Source organism: Oreochromis niloticus, linkage group LG16, assembly GCF_001858045.2.
Source record: "Oreochromis niloticus isolate F11D_XX linkage group LG16, O_niloticus_UMD_NMBU, whole genome shotgun sequence".
In the NCBI taxonomy this organism is placed as follows: Eukaryota; Metazoa; Chordata; class Actinopteri; order Cichliformes; family Cichlidae; genus Oreochromis; species Oreochromis niloticus.
The window spans coordinates 24809397-24828172 of NC_031987.2; the positions used below are offsets into that span (position 1 = coordinate 24809397).

General features: G+C 38.7%; 1 protein-coding gene and 1 long non-coding RNA gene across 3 annotated transcripts; both read left to right on the plus strand.

Moving 5' to 3' along the window:
* Nucleotides 1-244: 244 nt before the first annotated feature.
* On the plus strand, nucleotides 245-2284 carry LOC112844115 (uncharacterized). Its single transcript, XR_003216714.1, has 3 exons — nucleotides 245-332; nucleotides 431-530; nucleotides 1199-2284. It is a non-coding gene; the product is annotated as an uncharacterized LOC112844115 (long non-coding RNA).
* A 2218-nt stretch (nucleotides 2285-4502) lies between these two features.
* On the plus strand, nucleotides 4503-16030 carry LOC102082226 (C-type lectin domain family 17, member A). Of its 2 annotated transcripts, none has more exons than XR_002058566.2 (10): nucleotides 4503-4570; nucleotides 5506-5634; nucleotides 5735-5821; nucleotides 6031-6192; nucleotides 7109-7251; nucleotides 11972-12075; nucleotides 12527-12663; nucleotides 13100-13239; nucleotides 14952-15030; nucleotides 15393-15508. XR_002058566.2 is itself a non-coding variant. In XM_019352673.2 (10 exons), the coding sequence occupies exons 2-10, from the start codon at nucleotides 5556-5558 to the stop codon at nucleotides 15529-15531; spliced, it is 1095 nt and encodes a 364-aa protein (XP_019208218.1). In that variant the 5' UTR covers nucleotides 4503-4570; nucleotides 5506-5555; the 3' UTR covers nucleotides 15532-16030. The 2 variants fall into 2 exon arrangements, 1 of the variants encoding a protein (XP_019208218.1); XM_019352673.2 differs by having other exon boundaries at nucleotides 14927-15030; nucleotides 15393-16030.
* Nucleotides 16031-18776: the final 2746 nt, after the last annotated feature.

The window sequence follows — 18776 nt, forward strand, 5'->3', positions numbered from 1 at the left end:
TCTTTAGAAAAATCCTAAAAATCCTATTTTTTAGATGGGATTTATAAACTGAAATGTCACTTAGTCACTGAGCCTCTCATTTCTCTTTTAGTAGAGAGCTTTAGACACATGACTTTTGGTTTGGGGTTTTTTTCATCTCCCATATCTATTATTGTGCAAATGAAGAAAGTGACTTCCTCTTTAGTTTTAAAGAACAGCTTTGAACCAGTGACACTCTGACACTTCACAGGTCCTGTGCTGCAGAGCTGACCATCACTGTAAACAAGCAATGGAGGAAATTGATGAATTTTCCGAATCTCACAACCCAGTAGCTTCAACTAATAATTGCATGGGTGAGAATGAAGTGACAAAAAAGTGACCAGATATATTTGTAACATCTGTTAGGACTGTTGTATACACTGTTATTTTCACTGTTTATTTTTCGTTTCAGGTCCAAGGAGCTCTAAGAGGAGTTTCTCTTCAGCGGTTATTCTCTCTGGGCCTTTTGAACATTTTCCTGTTGGTTGGACTCATCACCCTCAGTGTCTACTGTGAGTCTGGTTCTCATAAATATATCTAACATTCATCAGCCAACATATGAACAGACTGAAAATTCTTCAACAGTAGATTTTGGTTATGATCTGCCCATGTCAAATTGAATAAAACTAAGCAATATTTAAACGTACAAAGACCAACAAATGAAAAAATGTAAAATTAATTCAAAAATGAAATGTCAATTCCTCTCATATGATCTCTCACTACAGGACCAAATTTAGACATCAGTTTCACTGCTTTTAAAAAGTTCTCATTATTGGGATGATGTAATGTGTAAACAGATTCCCTCACTGCCAGGTTCCTTTTTGCCCATGACTGATGGCTAATTTTGGTCCTGTAGTGAGAGATCATATGAGAGGAATTGACAGTGGAGCAGAGCACATCATATATTTGGGGAAAACAATTTAAAATTAGTTGATAAAGTTGTGTAAATGATAAAATACTGAACAGAAATCAAAGCTTCTAAATACTGTATTATGCTATAATATTGGATTGCACCCCAGCTGTGAGTCGTCAAGGACAGATCTTTTGTTGTACTGTTGTGCACACTGTAAACTTAGAAGAACACAGCAGATAAAGAAACATCTCTTATAGTTTCTAGTACTCCTGAATCTACTGGTCAAGGCTCATCTGCACTAATCTAACTAACTCTAACTCTTCTCAGGTTCTCCTGTAAGGTGCACAATCTTGATGAAGCATGTGAACACCACACATATGTCCTGGAGGGAAACACAGTGGGAGAACTGGGTTAAAAGTGTGTAAACTGTAATGTTACCAAGCAGGCAAAGTGAGACAAGCTTTGTTAGAAGTGAGGGGGAAAAAACTACTAACCCCACAGTGAAAGTTGAGGCCCACTTCCTTCCTGAACAAATGCGATCATTCAGATTTCAAATTTTTGCATGGTTTCATTTGATACTCTCTTGCAGATTAACACAACACGCAAACTATTTCAGTCAGCCAACATGCAGTTTGATGTTGCAGTTTAATCATGGCAACTGGTTTTAAAGATGAAGAGGTCAAAGAAAAACAGATACATGAAAAAATGAACACTGAAGCAGTGCTCAAGCAGAAGAGCACAAAAAGAAACAGTACCTATGAGACGCCTGATGAGCCACAATCTGACGCAATGAAGAGGCTGAAAGTTTCGTGCTTTTAGTGCTGTGGCAGATTATAGCATCCAAATTTGGAAATTTGGAGGACAATTTTCAGTCTCTAGGGGAGATTTGAAACAATTTTGTGTTTCTCAGCTTTGATTAGCTTGATGCACAGACAAGGAGGGATGAGTGTAAGACAAACTTACCTTTAGAGAACAGGCTGATGAATTTAATGGCTAAAGCGATTGAGAGCCTTTCAGAAGTCCCCAAAGATGACCCATTGGAGCTGCTCATTTACCTCTCTCAAATCAGATCTGTGAGTTTAACCCAAACCATTGAGAAGCCCTATGGATAGCCCGTACTCTCCCTGTGACTACTGCATCTGCAGAACAGAGCTTTTCCAAACTGAATTGAATAAAGATCTTTCATGGCACAAGAAACACAGAGTGGTCTGGCATTAAATCAGTATTAATAACATAAAAACTTGGTCATCAGATTTCTTACACTGATGTAATGAATGGCTTGGCCTGTAGAAAAGCAAGGAAACACAGGTTTTAAGAAGAGAGTGGAGTATTGAGGAAAATGACAGAGTAACATAAAAAGTCAAATATTTGAATTATAATAGTTTTCTTTTCATTTTGTTCTCCCCAAACTGTTTGCCGATTTTTACATAGTTTTTATACAAATTATTTTACTTTATATTTGATTTGAAATCGTGTTTGTATATTGTTTCAGGCACCTCTATTCATTTATATCATTATTTAAGTGTTTGTCTGCTTATTGTCTGTTTCCATTTATATTCATATAGAAAACATAACAAGATTTTGTTTATTAAAGGAAAGTGATTATATTTGTTCTAGTTTTTGTTGTACATTGTTGTCCCACTTGGTTTTTGTTTCACTTCCAATTGTCCTTTTTTTTTTTTCTTTTTCTCTTTTTTTTTTTGCCGCCTGTTCCGTTTGGTTCTTTTGCCATCACAATTATTGTCTAAAGGCCAAGACAGATGCCCAACGGATTTACTTTACCAAATGGACCATCCCGGCCTTGCTGTATTGGTCCATTTGACTGACTTTTGTTTTTATTGTTTATTTTATTTTATTTTCATTTGCTACTCACAGGACAGACATGACTGAGGGAAAGAAAAGGGAGAAAGAAAGAGGGAAAGAAAAACAGCGGGGAAGAGGAAGGGCACAAAACAAAAACAAACAAACAAACAATATATGTGTATATATATAGATAGATATATACGTATATATATATCACCTGTTGAGAAAGAAAAAAGAGAAAACAAGGAAAAAAAGAGAGCAATATAATAAACAACATCATCGCGATAATCTATGTGAATATAACTGTAAATACTAAATATTGAATATTATGCAGCACGTAGGATCGACAGCACACAGTGTGCTTTGAGGTAGCAGCCAAAAAAGGTGTAGTTTGTGTCTGTGAGCACCCGTGTGTACACCTGTGAGCATGAGCGCGCTTGTATTTAAAAAGTTTCCTTCATGTAACGATCTGCTAGAGGGTGTGGGGGGCCACAGCCCCGTCCTCCAGGGCATGAAGCAGGTATGGAGGAGATCAAAACTCCAGACATCCAGAGGCCCCCAGAACACAAGAGACCAAGGAAGACCAACGGAGGGGCAGCTGCGCCACCATCCCAGAAAGAGCTGAGGAGAGCCCCAGATGAGGGGTCACTCAACAGCCGCAGAGCCGAAGCCAGAGGAGGTTGCAGTGACGTGCCCGTGAGCTCCGCCGGCAGCCAGCTGTGCCAGAGTGACCGAGTACCAGGCTGAGAGGCCGAGGCACCCCACCCCCCGAAGGGGCCCGAGCGAGCCTCAGGCTCCAGGCCCTGACAAGCAGCCACCAGGAGTGAGCCGGTGCGTACCTGAACGCCCATCCCCGGACACCAAGAACCACCAATGCACCGATGTCTGAGTGTGTCTGCCACCAGCAGGGGGAGTGTTGGGGGGAGATAGGCCTCCATACCTTGGAAGGCCTGAGATGTCCCTAGAGAGGTGGCGACTGATACCCAACCTGACATAGACACAGACAAACATCCATTCCCACCCTCATGCTCTCATATGCAATTACTCAGCACTCACCCAACGTGGAGAAAAACATAAATAGACACTGTACACACAATCACACTCCCCAAGCGTACTCTATACTCCAGGTCCAGGTACCCTTGCCCCTGGAGGGGGAAACTGCACCCAGACCCAGGTAGTGTTACCCTTTTCCCTGGGGTGGAGAGAAGCAGACCGCCCCGACTCCGCATCGACTCCCAATCGGACGGCCAACTCCTCCTCCCAGCCCCCACCCCAACAGGCAACAGAGATTGTTCTGCTGTTCCTGTTTATTTAAAGTACAATAATGATAAAATAATAACAATAATAATAAAGCAGTTTGCATATTTACAGTAAATGCATTTTATGTATTCTATTTTTAGTGGGCCTATGACATCCAGTATCCCAATTAGTACTATATCACTTTCAATATTGAGTGTAAATGAACCCCAGGTCACATTTGTGGGTGACTTTTACTACCATTTCATAGATGGGTAAAAATATGTTGTGCTGACAATGGGATGGTGCTACAAACCTGTTTCAGATCTGCTTCCTTGCTTTATCAGCATGGGTTACATCTAACAGCAACAAACAGTTCTCACATGTAGTTTTACAAGTGTATGTTTACTGAAAGTTTAGACAATAAAATATGTTTTTGGTAAGTGTGAGAATGATCATAATCATTCACAGTAATAGAGGGCTCCAAAAAACTGCCCCGAAACTCTTGGCCGGCCTCCCTGCCACGTAGCAAAGTGAAGCTACACAGCTTAATCAATGCGTCCTCCCACTATTCTTGCTTCAGTGTATCATCCACCCTTCAGTGTATCATCCACCCTTCAGTGTATCATCCACCCTTCAGTGTGTCATTCACCGGACAAGGTAAATGATAGTCTTGAGACAGATTTCTTTTCAGGTCTGTAGCAATTTTATTTTCCTGCTCACTCTGAAGGCCATATGCTTTTCTTGTTCTGTTGTTCTAGTGTTACTCCTCAGAACTGTATAGCATCAGATCTTCTCATAGCTGTCCATAAGTGGGGAACTTGTCAGTATAATATATGCTTAATTGAAATCTCTTTGTGTTATTTTATATCTCAAAAGTAACTAACTAACAACTGCAATTATTATAGTTCATTATAGAGCTCATTAGTTCATTGCTATAGAAAGATACCAATATCTTATCAATAAATTATCGACCGCTTTAAGAATAAAGTCAGAATTTTGAGATTAAAGTCATAACTCTATTTTGAGAAAAAAGTCGAAATATGGAGATTACACATTTACACATAAGACTCTGAGTTAGTGAAATCATACTTTCAAATCAGTTTTAGTTACAAGGAAGGAAATGATTTATCTTTTAGCACATAAACACAGTGTGCTGATATGAATATAAGGACGTTGGAAAGATGGGGCAGAAAGCTGTATTTGGTAAGACGGAAAAACACAAACTCAGAAGAGTGGATTTGTGCAAAATGAAAGTGCTGGAATTGGACAGATGCAAGTTTATGCAAGGTTACGCTCTTGTGCAACAAAGAGGATGTACGTTGTATCACAAGATGGCTGATCATTTTGTTTCAATAACTCGTCTACAGAAGTTATTTTGTACAGGATATAGCAAAAGTGGGACTTTGTCTTAAAATAACACCAGTAACCTCCACATTTGTAGTTTTTTCTCAAAACACATTTTCGACTTTAATTTTCAAAATAATCAACAATTAATTTTTTTCTTTATGTGGTCGTATATATCTGCACAAATATGTGAAATGTGTGACTTCCTTTGAATTAAAAAAATACTAAAGCCAGTGAGACTTTCACAGGTCACATATCCTGTGCTGCAGAGCTAAGCTGTAAGATATAATCCATATCCATGTATGCAATGGAGGAAATGTATGCCAGTCTTAAATATGTCAAACCTGACAATTCAACACCTTCAACAAATCACACAGGTAAGAAATAAGTGACAGAAATACAAACTGGTATTTTAACATCTGTTATTACTGTTGTACATTTTATTGGGTTCTTTATTTCCACTTTCCCTCTTTTCAGGTCAAAGAAACTCTGAGTCCAGATTTTATTTAGTTGTTATTCTCTCACTGGCCCTGCTGGCTGGAGTTATCACTGTTGTTTTTTTCTGTGAGTTGGGATGTTCATTTTTACTTATTCTAAACATCATCAGCCGCTATATGAATGTGTAAAACTGCAATATTTCCTTTTCTTTTTTCATTTTGGTGGGGGGATAGTTCCAGCCTAGTTCTAATAGAAATGAACAAATATGAAGGAAAACTCAGAATGACTGCAAAAGGCCTTTTGCTTATCAAAAATCTTAATACATTTTATTTCAGACCATTTTATTTCAGGCAGTGATTCAGCAGAACAACTCTCAGCAATAACTAACCAACTTTCTTCCATGACTGAGGAGAGAGACCTGCTGCAAGCCAAGCTCACTGAAAAGGCCACAGAGCTGGAGAGGCTGCAGAGTTTGTTCAACCAGAGTGTGTCAAAGAGTGAGTTTTTGTATTTCTTAGTAAAAGCAAACTTTACTTGTCGTGAATATTTATTTATATGAGAGGCAGCATACAGCTTGGGCAGGTCACCAGTGCTAATACAACAGTTCTCACCACCATGCAGTCATAATATTTGTGGGTAGTCTCATCAGCAATATGGTCATTCCAGCCAAGACAATAATAGTTTAGTGGCAGAAATGAATGTGACCACAATACTACCATATTTGGTAAATTAATAAAGCACATCAATGGATCTGGGTCCAACTTTCACCAACAAAATGATTAAACAAACAGTCAGTCTACAGTGTTTTCATTGTCTTATTTTTTTTACACAGTCCACTCTGTTTTAATTTCCCAGCAGGAAATGTGTCCCTTGTGGTGGACCACTGGAGGGCTCCACTCACACCCAGTTCTCAGGAAGTGTTGTTGCTATGTTTTGGAGGGAAAAGTGTTCAGTTGTGTTGTGATGAGGAATAAACGAGGAGTGTTAATCGAGACCTCTCGTGTCGTCTGTGTTTACCTCCACACCCTCACGGTTTACGGGTCTTGTTGGTGTGATTGATAAACTATTGAAATAAAATAGATTAAGTACTAAAATGATAACCATGTTAAAAAAAAAAAACTCAAGCAAACAAATGTAACAGTCAGCAAATTTAAAGACTGTGCATAGAAGTTTATGTATGATCAAGCGGCTCGGGGATTCCAGTTCCTAGTTTCAGTCATTATGCAAATGTCCTGTTTATAAGATTGGGGAAACCTGCAGTCAGCTGAGACTGAAGAAGTCAGTTGGATGAGTGATGAAATGTTTTCTCCCACTGAAAATGCTACGTCCAGATGAACAAAATCAACTTTTGGGGATTTTTTAAATATCATTGACTAACTTGCTGAACTGTTACTTGTTTGTAATTTCTTCCAGATGAAACATGTCCTGTAGGATGGAGCAGTTTCAGCCATAGCTGTTATCATCTTCCTGAAAGCTTTCGTTCCTGGGATGCAGCGAGAAAGGACTGCAGAGACAGAGGAGCAGATCTGATGGTTATTGACAGCGCTGAAAAACAGGTACAGTTTTTATGTGTGCATTATTGTGTTGTAAATGACCATTGAAGTTTTGTTTTGTTCAAAAACTATGAAACTTTTAAGAATTTAATCAACACATATCTAGACAATATACCACATAACTGTCTCAGTTAGGAAAAAAAAAAACCCCTATAACTAAAAGACGTTTTCTGTTTTTCTTGAAAAAAGAAAATTCTTCTTATTGTTTACACAAATAGAATAAAGTTAAAAACCATGATGAATATGAATATTTTAAATCATCTTTCCTGAAGTAAAGCGTGCAGCACGGTGGTTAGCGCTGTTGCTTCACAGCAAGAAGGTCCTGAGTTCATATCCATCATCAGGCCATGTTCTCTCTGGGTACTCTGGCTTCCTCCCACAGTCCAAAGACATGCAGCTAGTGGGGATAGGTTAACTGGAAACTCTAAATTGCCCATAACTGTGAATGGTTGTCTGTCTCACTGTGTTAGCCCTGCGATAGACTGACGACCTGTCCAGGGTGTACCTCTTGCCCTAAGACAGCTGGGATAGGCTCCAGCACCCCCCGCGACCCTGAAAAGGTTAAGTGGAAGTGAACGGATGAATGAATTAAAGTGCATCATCAGCAAAATCTCCTCAAATCTTTTATGAAGTTTTTTATGAAGGAAAAAAAAATCTAGCCTGTTGATAGTGGGGCCAATCAGGACCTGCCAGGTCAAAGCCCACCCAAACAGCACACCCAATAAGGAGGGGCCTGCAGAGACTCTTAAAGACAGTACAGACATACTGCCACACACCGATTCTTTATATGGCCAGAGCATGTTGCAGGATAACGAGAGTGATTTACTGTATGACTTGTTGGGAAATGTATCTTTAGTAAAACAGTGCTGCTGTTTCACGCTCTTGTGTTTAGCTCTTTGCACTCGGAGAGAAATCCTGCTTGTGCGAATCAACTCACTTTTGACTGAGTGTAAAGCGCTTTGGGGTCCTTAGGGACTGGTAAAGCGCTATACAAATACAGGCCATTTACCTTTTTTTTTTTTATTGGGGGCAGTAGTGCAAAGGAGAAGGGGGGTCCTAATGTGATTGGTCACCTTGATGGACATTTCAGGTTACTGCGTTGAACTCAGTTACACAGTGGATATGACATAAGCGCTACTTGTATCCATATTTGTTTACATTTTGAAAAATAAAGTTTACCAAATTGTTATCAGTTGTTATTGTTTGATGTGTAGCAGTGGAAATGCGAACAACTGTCACCGTATTACTTTACTACTAAACAAATCCTTTACACCAGAGGCAAGTTCTGCAGTTGTGAAGCCATCTCACTGCTGTCCCATTAATCCAGTGGTTCCCAAACTTTTTTGCTATGCCCCCCTTTGTTTTACAAGAAAAATGTTCACGCCCCCCACCCCCGCGCGTGCACGCGCGCACGCACACGCACAAACACATCCTCCAACCACACACCCATATTTTGCTCCATTGCGGTTTATTTCATACCTTAAACATTTAGTAAACAATTAAGCAAATACAAGTAATCTGCAATAAATTACAGGTAGTAAGAAAATACACTACTAATTCTTTTACGCTGCGTCCACACCTACACGGGTAATTTTGAAAACCCAGCTGTTTCGTCCACACTTAAAAGGCGTTTCGAGTCACCGAAAACGGAGATTTTTTTTAAAACTCCTTTTTTGCGTTTATGTGTGGACAAGGAATACAGAGTTCGTCACGCAACGTCAAAGGTATGTGCCTTTTTTCACGTCACGCTGTGCGCCACGTTATTGTTTACATGAGATGATTGCAGAATGGCAGATAGAGACAAAATACTGTTACTGTTAATCTGACTATCTTCAGGTTTTACATGCTTACATACACATGCAGTTACTGTCCCTCCGTTTAGAAAGGTAGAGGCGTTGCGGTGTGATTTTTTCCCATGTAATAATATTCAACATTGCTATCAATACATTTTTCAAAAAATGCCTCTCTGTACAAAATGGGTTTAAAAACATAAACAACTGTGGGATACTGTTTGTCCGTGATTTGAACCGGGGGAACAAATCGTGGCAGGATCAGCCTGATATTATTTGTATCCCGCTGTAACTTTACTGTATAAAGAGCTAACATCTCCAAAATGTCAGGAGTAGTTAGTCATTACAACAAGTGTTTGTGAAATAAAAATCAAGAATGTGGGATACTGTTTGTCCCTGATTTGAACAGCCCAGCACGTGCTCCCGACGCAGGGAAAACCAATTCTGCAGGGGAGACCTCACCATATTTTCTAGTCTTTGGCTTAGAATGAAGTTGGTTGAAGAGAATGGCAACCTCAACATTGAAGTTTACCGGAAGCCCACACACACGGACCAGTACCTCCTCTTTGACTCCCATCACCCTCTGGAACACAAACTTGGAGTAATTAGGACCCTACACCACCGGGCAGAACTTGTTCCCTCTAAGCCTGAAGGGAAAAAGAAGGAACACACACATGTAAAGGAAGCACTGAAAACATGTGGTTATCCTAACTGGGCGTTCTTAAAGTCAGCAAAGAGGCACAGAAAAGAAGATCAGACACCAGCGAGGGAGGATAAGAAAGACAGACGCAACAACATTGTCATCCCCTATGTAGCCGGTGTATCAGAGAAACTCAGGAGAGTTTTCTCCAAGCACGACATCCCAGTGAACTTCAGACCCAGCAACACACTCAGACACAAACTGGTTCACCCGAAAGACAAAACTCCAAAACACAGACTGAACAACGTGGTGTATGCTGTACAGTGCAGCGAGGAATGCCCAGACCTCTACATTGGAGAGACCAAACAGCCACTTCACAAGCGCATGGCACAACATAGAAGAGCCACCTCCACAGGACAAGACTCAGCAGTCCACCTGCATCTTAAGGATAAAGGTCACTCTTTCGAGGATGCCAATGTTCACATATTGGACAGAGAGGACAGATGGTTTGAAAGAGGAGTGAAAGAGGCCATCTATGTCCACTGTGAGCGACCATCTTTGAACAGAGGCGGTGGTTTACGACACCAACTGTCTGCCATCTATAATCCAGTTTTGAGTTCCCTCCCCAGACGCCTATACGCCCACTCACATCCTGGGCCATCTGACCTCGGGAAATCACATGATAGGGTGGGGCCAGGTTTCACAATGAGCTCACCCGAAACCCTGGCTGATTAGGTCCCACACCCGCTTTCACACCTTGGCGCATGTGATTAGAGGATCACCAGGGGGTCCTTTGTCCCTCCTTGGGGGGATACTCCCACTGGGTTTAAATCTGGGACTCTCGGCCATTTGACCTTAGAACTGAAGAAGCTTCTCGGATGAGAGCAACTCAAAGAAGTCCAGACGCTTTTCTTTGCAAACTCCTTTGACTTTGAACGAAACGCTGCTCAGTCTGCATCAAACACGTGTAACAGCACATACCATAACTGGACAGAAGTACTTCAAAACCGACCCTAGAATTATACGTTTTTAAAGATATTTTTCAGTATTAAAGTGAAGTCAGTGATAAATCAGTACATTCACTGGTGCACAGTACATCCCATGTAGCACAATTAGAATCATATGAATCAACTAACAAATTGTGATTTAGCTACAGTGAATCAGCTTCAGCTGTGGTGTACAATTTAAAGACTCAACAATTATATAGAGTTTGAAGAATATTTTAATTCAGAACATTTGTACATTTTATTGTAATAAAAATTTATTTTTTACCAAATAAAAAAAGTTACCAGTTTAAAATTTAAATAATCTAAAGAAAATTGTACAACAAATATTTGAGCAGTGACAAAAGACAGCAGATAGATGAGTGCTGGTCCAAGGCCCAAGACTAGAGTGATGGATCTACAACAGACATGACTAAAGTAAATCTGCTGGTTAGCTGCACAGATACAGTAAAACCACAAAGCATAAAAACTTACACACCTAGCGTGAAGCAGCTTCAAGGATGGTGCATAATGTAGCTATAAGACCCTTTAGATTTAGCAACAGTGATAACTGTTTTATTAGACACTAGTTCAGATCAGACAAATGAGCTACTTACTAAAGACAGCCTGTAACATCCCCCTCTCCTGTCCACTCCACAGATTGACTGTTCAGAGAATATGTAATATTATTAAGATGAATTATTACAGTGGTGCCTGAACCCACAGTCAGTGAAGCTCTGCAGCCAGATGTGTACAGCTGTGTTTGACTGATCAAAGTGCACTCAAAGGCAGCATCATAAGCACAGTTTACATTCATTCACATTTTATAATAATAAGTTTATGCAGTTTTAACTTTTTTTTCTTAGGAATGATGCCTTCTTCTCATTATAGTGACTTTTCTAAGTCACAAGAGCTATGTTGCACATCAGATTAAGGAGACAGTTCAACAGATTTGTTCAACAGTAAAGTAATCCAGTGATAGTTATCTGTATTTCCACTGCTACACAGGAAATGAATAACTGTTGATAACTATTTGGCAAACAATTTTTCAAATTAAAAACAAATAGCAGTGTATGCAAAGCAGACAATCTTTGTGTCGAATGGCTTCTTTATGCACATTCTAAGCACATGGCTTTCTTTAAATTTAGAAGTGATGAATTTAACTGCGCCTGTGAAATTACATCATTTACTCACATTATGTTTTTTCTCGCATGCGAACTATGACATAAAAATAATTTCATAGTTTATATGTAAATGCAAATTAAAAATTGTGGTTCAAAACTGAAATGTTTTCTCTTCATGTTAAACAGACCTTCCTCTCTATGATCACCACAAAAGAAACTTGGATTGGTTTAAATGACAAAGAACAGGAGGGAACATGGAAATGGGTAGATGGGACTCCACTGACTCTGATGTAAGCCTTCACTTGGTTCAGTTAATTCCTTTTATTCAATTTCCAAAAGATTTCCAAAATTTGTTAAATCCACAGATGAATATAGATTGTTCAGCTTGCATATTGGTTGAGCCAAACGGTTTCTCAAAGCTTAAAGATCCATGCAAATGACTTGTTTTTTGCCACACTGAGCCAAGGCAGTAGTTATATCAGTCAAGATGTCTGTGTAATCTGGGCTTATGTGTTTGTCTTTATACTTTGAGTAGTCCTGTCTAAGAAACACCATGTACTGAAAAAAGTAAAATCAAATATATATCTTTTCCATTGTTATCTGTAATTTGGTGACAGTGTGTTTATTAAAACTCAAAGCTGCTGATGGAAAATTTGTTTGACAAAACTCCTCACACAAACACCAAAGGCTCATTTTTTCCTCAATAATAATGAAGTAATGTTGTTGTGACTGACCTGCTAGGTATTGGGGAAAAAGCCAACCTAATAATGGTGGAGAACAGGACTGTGTTTATGTCAGAACGGATGAGGGAAGATTTTGGAATGATCATTATTGTTCATCTTCTCATCAATGGATCTGCGAAAATACACCAAACCACAGTACAGTTTCCTTAATTTAAATTTTTTAATTTTAATTCTTTACTTTTATTGATAATGTTCAGTTTTATCTATGATTATAATTCTAGATTTTAATTGTTCGGTTTTATTTTATAATTATGATTTGTTTTGTTGTGGCTAAAAATTTGTATTTTTTCCTTTTATCTTAGTGGAGACTTGAGAAAGTGGTTAAGTTTGGGGTTTCTGACTGTTTTTTATTGTAGTGTTTAACATTTAAATTGTTGTATTTGCTAAAAGTTTTCTATTAGTTTTACTATATTATAAATAGTGATACTCAAGTAAATAGACTGTTTAGAGCTTTGTGATCAAGTCTTTGGAGGATTTTAATTAATTAAACAGAACTCAAATAAGCATTGTTATACAGTTCATAAAAGATCATTCATAAACTGAAAGGTTACTTTTTTGTAATTTCTTCCAGATAAAACATGTCCTGTAGGATGGAACTTCAACCATAGCTGCTATCTCGTCTCTAAAAACTCTGCTTCCTGGGATGCAGCCAGAAAAGACTGCAGAGAAAGAGGAGCAGATCTGGTGGTTATTAACAGCCCTGAAGAAAAGGTATAGTGTTTATGTATGTGTGTGTTATTGAGCTGTAAATAAATTCATCGGCGTAACTTTGTGCTGAACATTGGGAGGGGGGTGGGGGGTGTCAAGATCTCTGTCTAAATAAATAAATAAATCTGGGTAAATTCCCAGATGATTAAACATGCAACTATTTTGCTGGTAATAACTGAAATGAGTAAAGAAAATTAACAGCCTATTTATGCAAGATAATTCATAATTTTATTGGGGGTTATATTTGTTGGGTCTGATTATTGGGGGCGCGAGGGGGGGGGGGGGGGGGGGGTCCATAACCCCCTAACCCCCTTGGAAATTACGCCCCTAAATAAATTAAAACTACTATTTTTTAATGTAAATAGCTTTTAATTTCAAAGTACACATTTTTTTGGACTTAACACAATCAAAAAATAATAATAAAGGCATGTTACATGATGTATATGAGAGTTTTAGAACATGCTGTTCCAGAGTTCTACAGATAATGTTCTAAACAAAAAATCAAAACAAAACAGAACAAAAAAAAACACAATAGTACTAAAAATTAGTCTGTTGTAATTGTTTTCAGTGTATTGAAGTAAATGATAAAATGCTGCCACACCTGTGAAAACCTATTAGCATTTCCTCTGACTCTGAATTTTATTTTCTGCATTTTTAAAACGAACATAGCATCTTCCAGCCAATGTGATTGGGCTGGAGGGTGAGGAGCTTTCCAAGACAGCAAAATTATACGTCGTGCCAGCAACCAAGTGAAAGCTATAACATGCAGCTGCTTACTACTAAGGTTTAGGGTGACATCTATAGAAACACCAAAAATGGCAACTAGTGGGTAAGGTTTGTGTAACACTCAAAACATGAGAGAGCACTTGAAAATAAAAAGTCCAGTATAACCGAAGTGTTGGGCAGGCAAAAAACATATGAGTTAAATCACAGGGGGAGGTGTTGCATCTGTTGCACAGGTCAGGAATTCCAGGGTATATTTTAGATAGTCTAGATCTTGAGAAGTGTCTGTATACTGTCTTAAACTGAACAACCACGTGAGGCTGAGGTATGAATTTTGTCAATTACTTTGTCCCAGTAATCTTCCCCAAACTTAAGACCCAGTTCCTGCTCCCAACTAGAAAGAAAGCAATTTTTTTTGGTTGAGTAATTGCCCGATGTCGTAATTAAAGTATATATTTGTCATATTAGAGCCTCCCTGTGAGGCTTCAACTGAAATAAGTCTTCCCACCGATGCTTGGGGGGCTGGCTTGGAAACTCCAGCGAGATAGAAGATGCACAGTGTCTTATTTGGAAGTAGCGCAACAAATGATACGAAGGCAAATCATACAAACAACAAAGGTCACTAAAGCTGAGAAAAATGTTATCTTTAAAAATATCATAAAAACATTTAATACATTTTCTTGCCCATATACAGAAGGAGGAGTACACCAGGGATGGGGGGGAAGAGGTGGTTGTTACAGATTGGGGCCAGAGCAGAAGCAGAGACTGAACTGAATTGTTACCATATTTTTAGAGAGGAAATTACAACAGGGTTATCTGTAAATTGTAACAGGGAAACAGGAAGAGATGAAAATAATAGTGCTGATGGCTTTGGATTTTTAAAAGAGACTTAGATAAAATAAACTGCATAGACAAAAAAATTGTGGTTTTAAAGTAAAATAAAAAGATTTTTCTTCATATTAAACAGAACTTCCTCTCTACGATCACCACAGAAGGAGTTTGGATTGGTTTGAATGACAAAGAAGAGGAGGGAACATGGAAATGGGTAGATGGGACTCCACTGACTCTGATGTAAGTCTTCACTTTGGTTCAATTTATTCTTTTTACAGAATTTCCAAAAGAAGTTTGTTAAACCAACAGATGCATTCACATATAAACACAATGGTGAGCTTACATGTCAGTGGGTTGACTGCTAATAGCGTAAAGATGTGTGCTAATCTTTTGTTTTGGCCACAAGGTAGCTAAAAGAACTGTATCTGTAAAAACAACTACGATCCATGTGTTCAGAACTGGTGTGTTTCCCATCTGCACACTTTATGCAAGCTTGTTTAAAAACCACCGTGCCCTGAAAAGAACCCTCACCCCACTGCCAGCTTACATCTTAATTCCTTCTTTATAATAACAATATAATGTATTTGTCACTGACCTGCTAGGTACTGGGCAACAGAACAGCCTAATAATGGTGGAGAAGAGGACTGTGTTTCTGTCAGAAGTGAAAAAAACACTTGGTTTGATCGTCCATGTTCATATTCTTATCATTGGATCTGCGAAAAAGTTTCAGAAAACAACTGATTTCAGAAAGATGATCTATTCATAAATGTTTTGTTTTATCTTTGATTACAAAAATTATAACTCTGTATTTCAATTTCAGCCTGAAATGACTAGGTGTTTGGTTGCTAGGTATGGTTTTTTTCTTTTTTGTTCATATATAAATGGTTAATTTTGGGGGTTTCTGTTTGATTTTTATTCTACTGTTTGAATTTTAATTTTTTTTTGTTATATTGTTTTTATTATCATCATTATTATTTTTTGAGTGTTTCTGTTTTGACTGTATGGTTGTTCTGGTGGTAACTGTCAGTTTGTGATCCCTACTTTTGTTTCAAGACTCAAGTCTAATTTTACTTCCTGCAGGGTTTCTCAGTTCCTCCTTTATTCTTATTTCTTTGTAGTTGAGTGTATATATTCATGTCTGTGTTAATCATTTTCCTTATTTCTTGTTTTACTTTGAAACAAATGTCTGTCCATTAAATATCAAAAAAACACCTCACAAAACTTGCGACACGGCGTAACTCGACTCATAACCGTAGCACGTCGGAGCAGTGTGCGTCACGTGATAGAGCGGCTGTGTGTATTTGTAGCCTCGCTACCAAACCAGCATTTCATCTCCGAGGAAGTTATCCCAGAGAGAAGTAAAGCAAGTGTGTAAGTTCATCTCTGAATGTTTATAAAGCATTCCCACATTAAGCTTAACAACCGATATATGGAGCGACTGCCTCTCTCCCTCCCTCTCCTGCGGCTACTTCAATCATGAAACTGATCAATGATCAGCTGATCGGCTTTTCTGTCGCGAGTCCGTCTCTCTTCTTTGTTTTTGGCCCACTTTGCACCAGAAAGAGGAAACCAGCGGCTGAACAACAGCAGCACGTTTAAGCTTGAAAAGCTGTTGTTAGAATTTATTTAATATTACTTTCTACACCAGGATCCTTTTCTAGTAGCTGACGGCTGGTAACTGTGCAGGGGCGGATCTAGCAAAGTTTAGCCAGGGGGGCCGATAGGGCATGAACAGGGAAAAGGGGGCACAAAGACATACTTTTCTTTCTTATTCTCATTTAAAATGTCTAGCTTTTAATAAATAATTATCTGAATCTTACACCCAAAGTTTTAATCTGATTTAAATGTATAGAAGTCCATTACTGTATATAGTAACTGTTAAGTCTAATATACCCTAGTAAGCTATACTACTTTTTCCTTTGGGAAGGTACCATCTGTGCAGTCTGCAATTCTGTTGAAGAAAGATGTTGAATCTATTTAATTATTCTTGAAAAATAATTTATTTCTCTGCATTTTTTTTCACCCTGCATCAAATTAAAGTTGATTACATCGATTAAGCATCATGAGGTGGAGGGTGGGGGCTGGTTCCCTATTTGTTTTTGCTGGGAGTTTGCAACCCTATTAGTTAGGTTGCTTAATATTTCTGCTAAGTACTCTTTAAAATACCAGAATAGGGAGGATGGAGCAGGTTTAAGTTTATTAGATTGATCAGTGTTGCTGAACTATGAAATATTTTGGGTGCAGTGTATTTTTTACATGCAGGTATAACAGAATAGCTTTAGTGTTGTTGTTTATTTAAACTTGAGTATGAACTTATACAAAATGCAGCAAGATATTAAAAAAACAGTTTTATTGATTAAAAAACACACTATATTGGATTCATATCGGTATCGGCAGATATCCAAATTTATGATATCGGTATCGGTATCGGACATAAAAAAAGTGGTATCGTGCCATCTCTAATGTATACTTGACTGGCTGATATTGACATAACGGCAGAAACATCTGGCTTTGACTGTTGTTCACCTGTAGTTTGAATGCTGAACATTTGCCTGTTTAAATCATAAGAACTGTGCTTCTGAATGTGGACGATGATTTTGTAATGCAGTTTTGCTTGTGTTGAGTGATGTAAACAACCAATCGATCTACACTCTTCAAATGTAAAAATTGATCTTTTGATTTTTTTTTATGACACAGCAAGGGTGAGTGTTCCCCCTGTTCTTTGTAACTTAATGCGATCTTTCCGTTTTAGTATTTTGGACATGATTTTGGAGTCCATCTTCGCAGTAGCGATTGACTGCAAAATAAAGCTACCGGAAATGTACAACTCTACAGCTGTGTCCGCATTCAGGGGAAGGATGCTCCGAAGGACATATTTGGAGGCAATGACATCACAGCGACACGACGAAGGCTGTCCGAATTCAAAGAGTCCTTCAAATGTGGCGACAAATGCATCCTACTTTTCCCCAAATTTTAAGGATGGGTCTGATGTATCCTTCATGTCCTACCATATCCCAGGATTCATTGTGGGGTATACAGGAGATTTTTTTTCTGATAATGATGGTGGTTGAAGTGGGAGAGGAAAACACTTTCAAATGTAAGTATATGAAAATCTGGTTGTACAAAAGTTAAATTGTTATAGCGGTTGTGTTTTTAAGCTATGGGCATCTGCATAGACGTGTTTTTAAAAAAAAAAAAAAATTTAAATAACCCTAAACTATATACCGATTTTTTCGAATTAATCGTTATGGTGATATGTTGTGGGGAACAAAGACCAAACGGCTCAATTTATTAAAACGAGGAGAAAACCATCACCTCTTCACTGGGGTGAAGAGTTGGGCCACTGTGGCGTGGAGGTACAAGAATAAATCAATTTACACATCATATTCATATGAGTATGGTTTTATTAACCCTCATGCTGTACCCAACCTTTTTTTGCGCCATGGACCGGTTTAATGTGCCCCGGTCGCTATGGTAACGTGTAAATATTTCTTTCAAACTAAGACACACAACTACAACACAGGAAAAGACCCAGAGAACGATACAAACCCGGAAAACCATAAATTTCACACCGGAGCCTCAACTGTCGTGGCCCGATACCAAACGACTATGGGACCGACAGGACAATACTGGAGATGGGCCTGCAGGGGAAAGTCACCCCCTTGCAGGCCAGAAGACATGGGATAACTTTAAAAAATACAAAGTACGTATGTGTGTTATCAAGAAGATAATTCTTAAGAACACAAGTTAATAATTGTGCAATTACTAAGAATTGTTGTGTTGTTTTTATTTGTCCACTGTCATTTTTTATTACCTCTGCCTTTAGGATTGCAAGTATCCAGGGTCAGGAGAGGGAGTCAGTGGGAAGCCCACTGCTGCTACTTGTCCCTGGTTTGCCCTTATGGATGAGGTAATAGGACAGAGGCCTTCCATTAGGTCTCCTGTCCAAATTTCCTCTCTCCCTGAGGACACTCCAGGACCAAGCG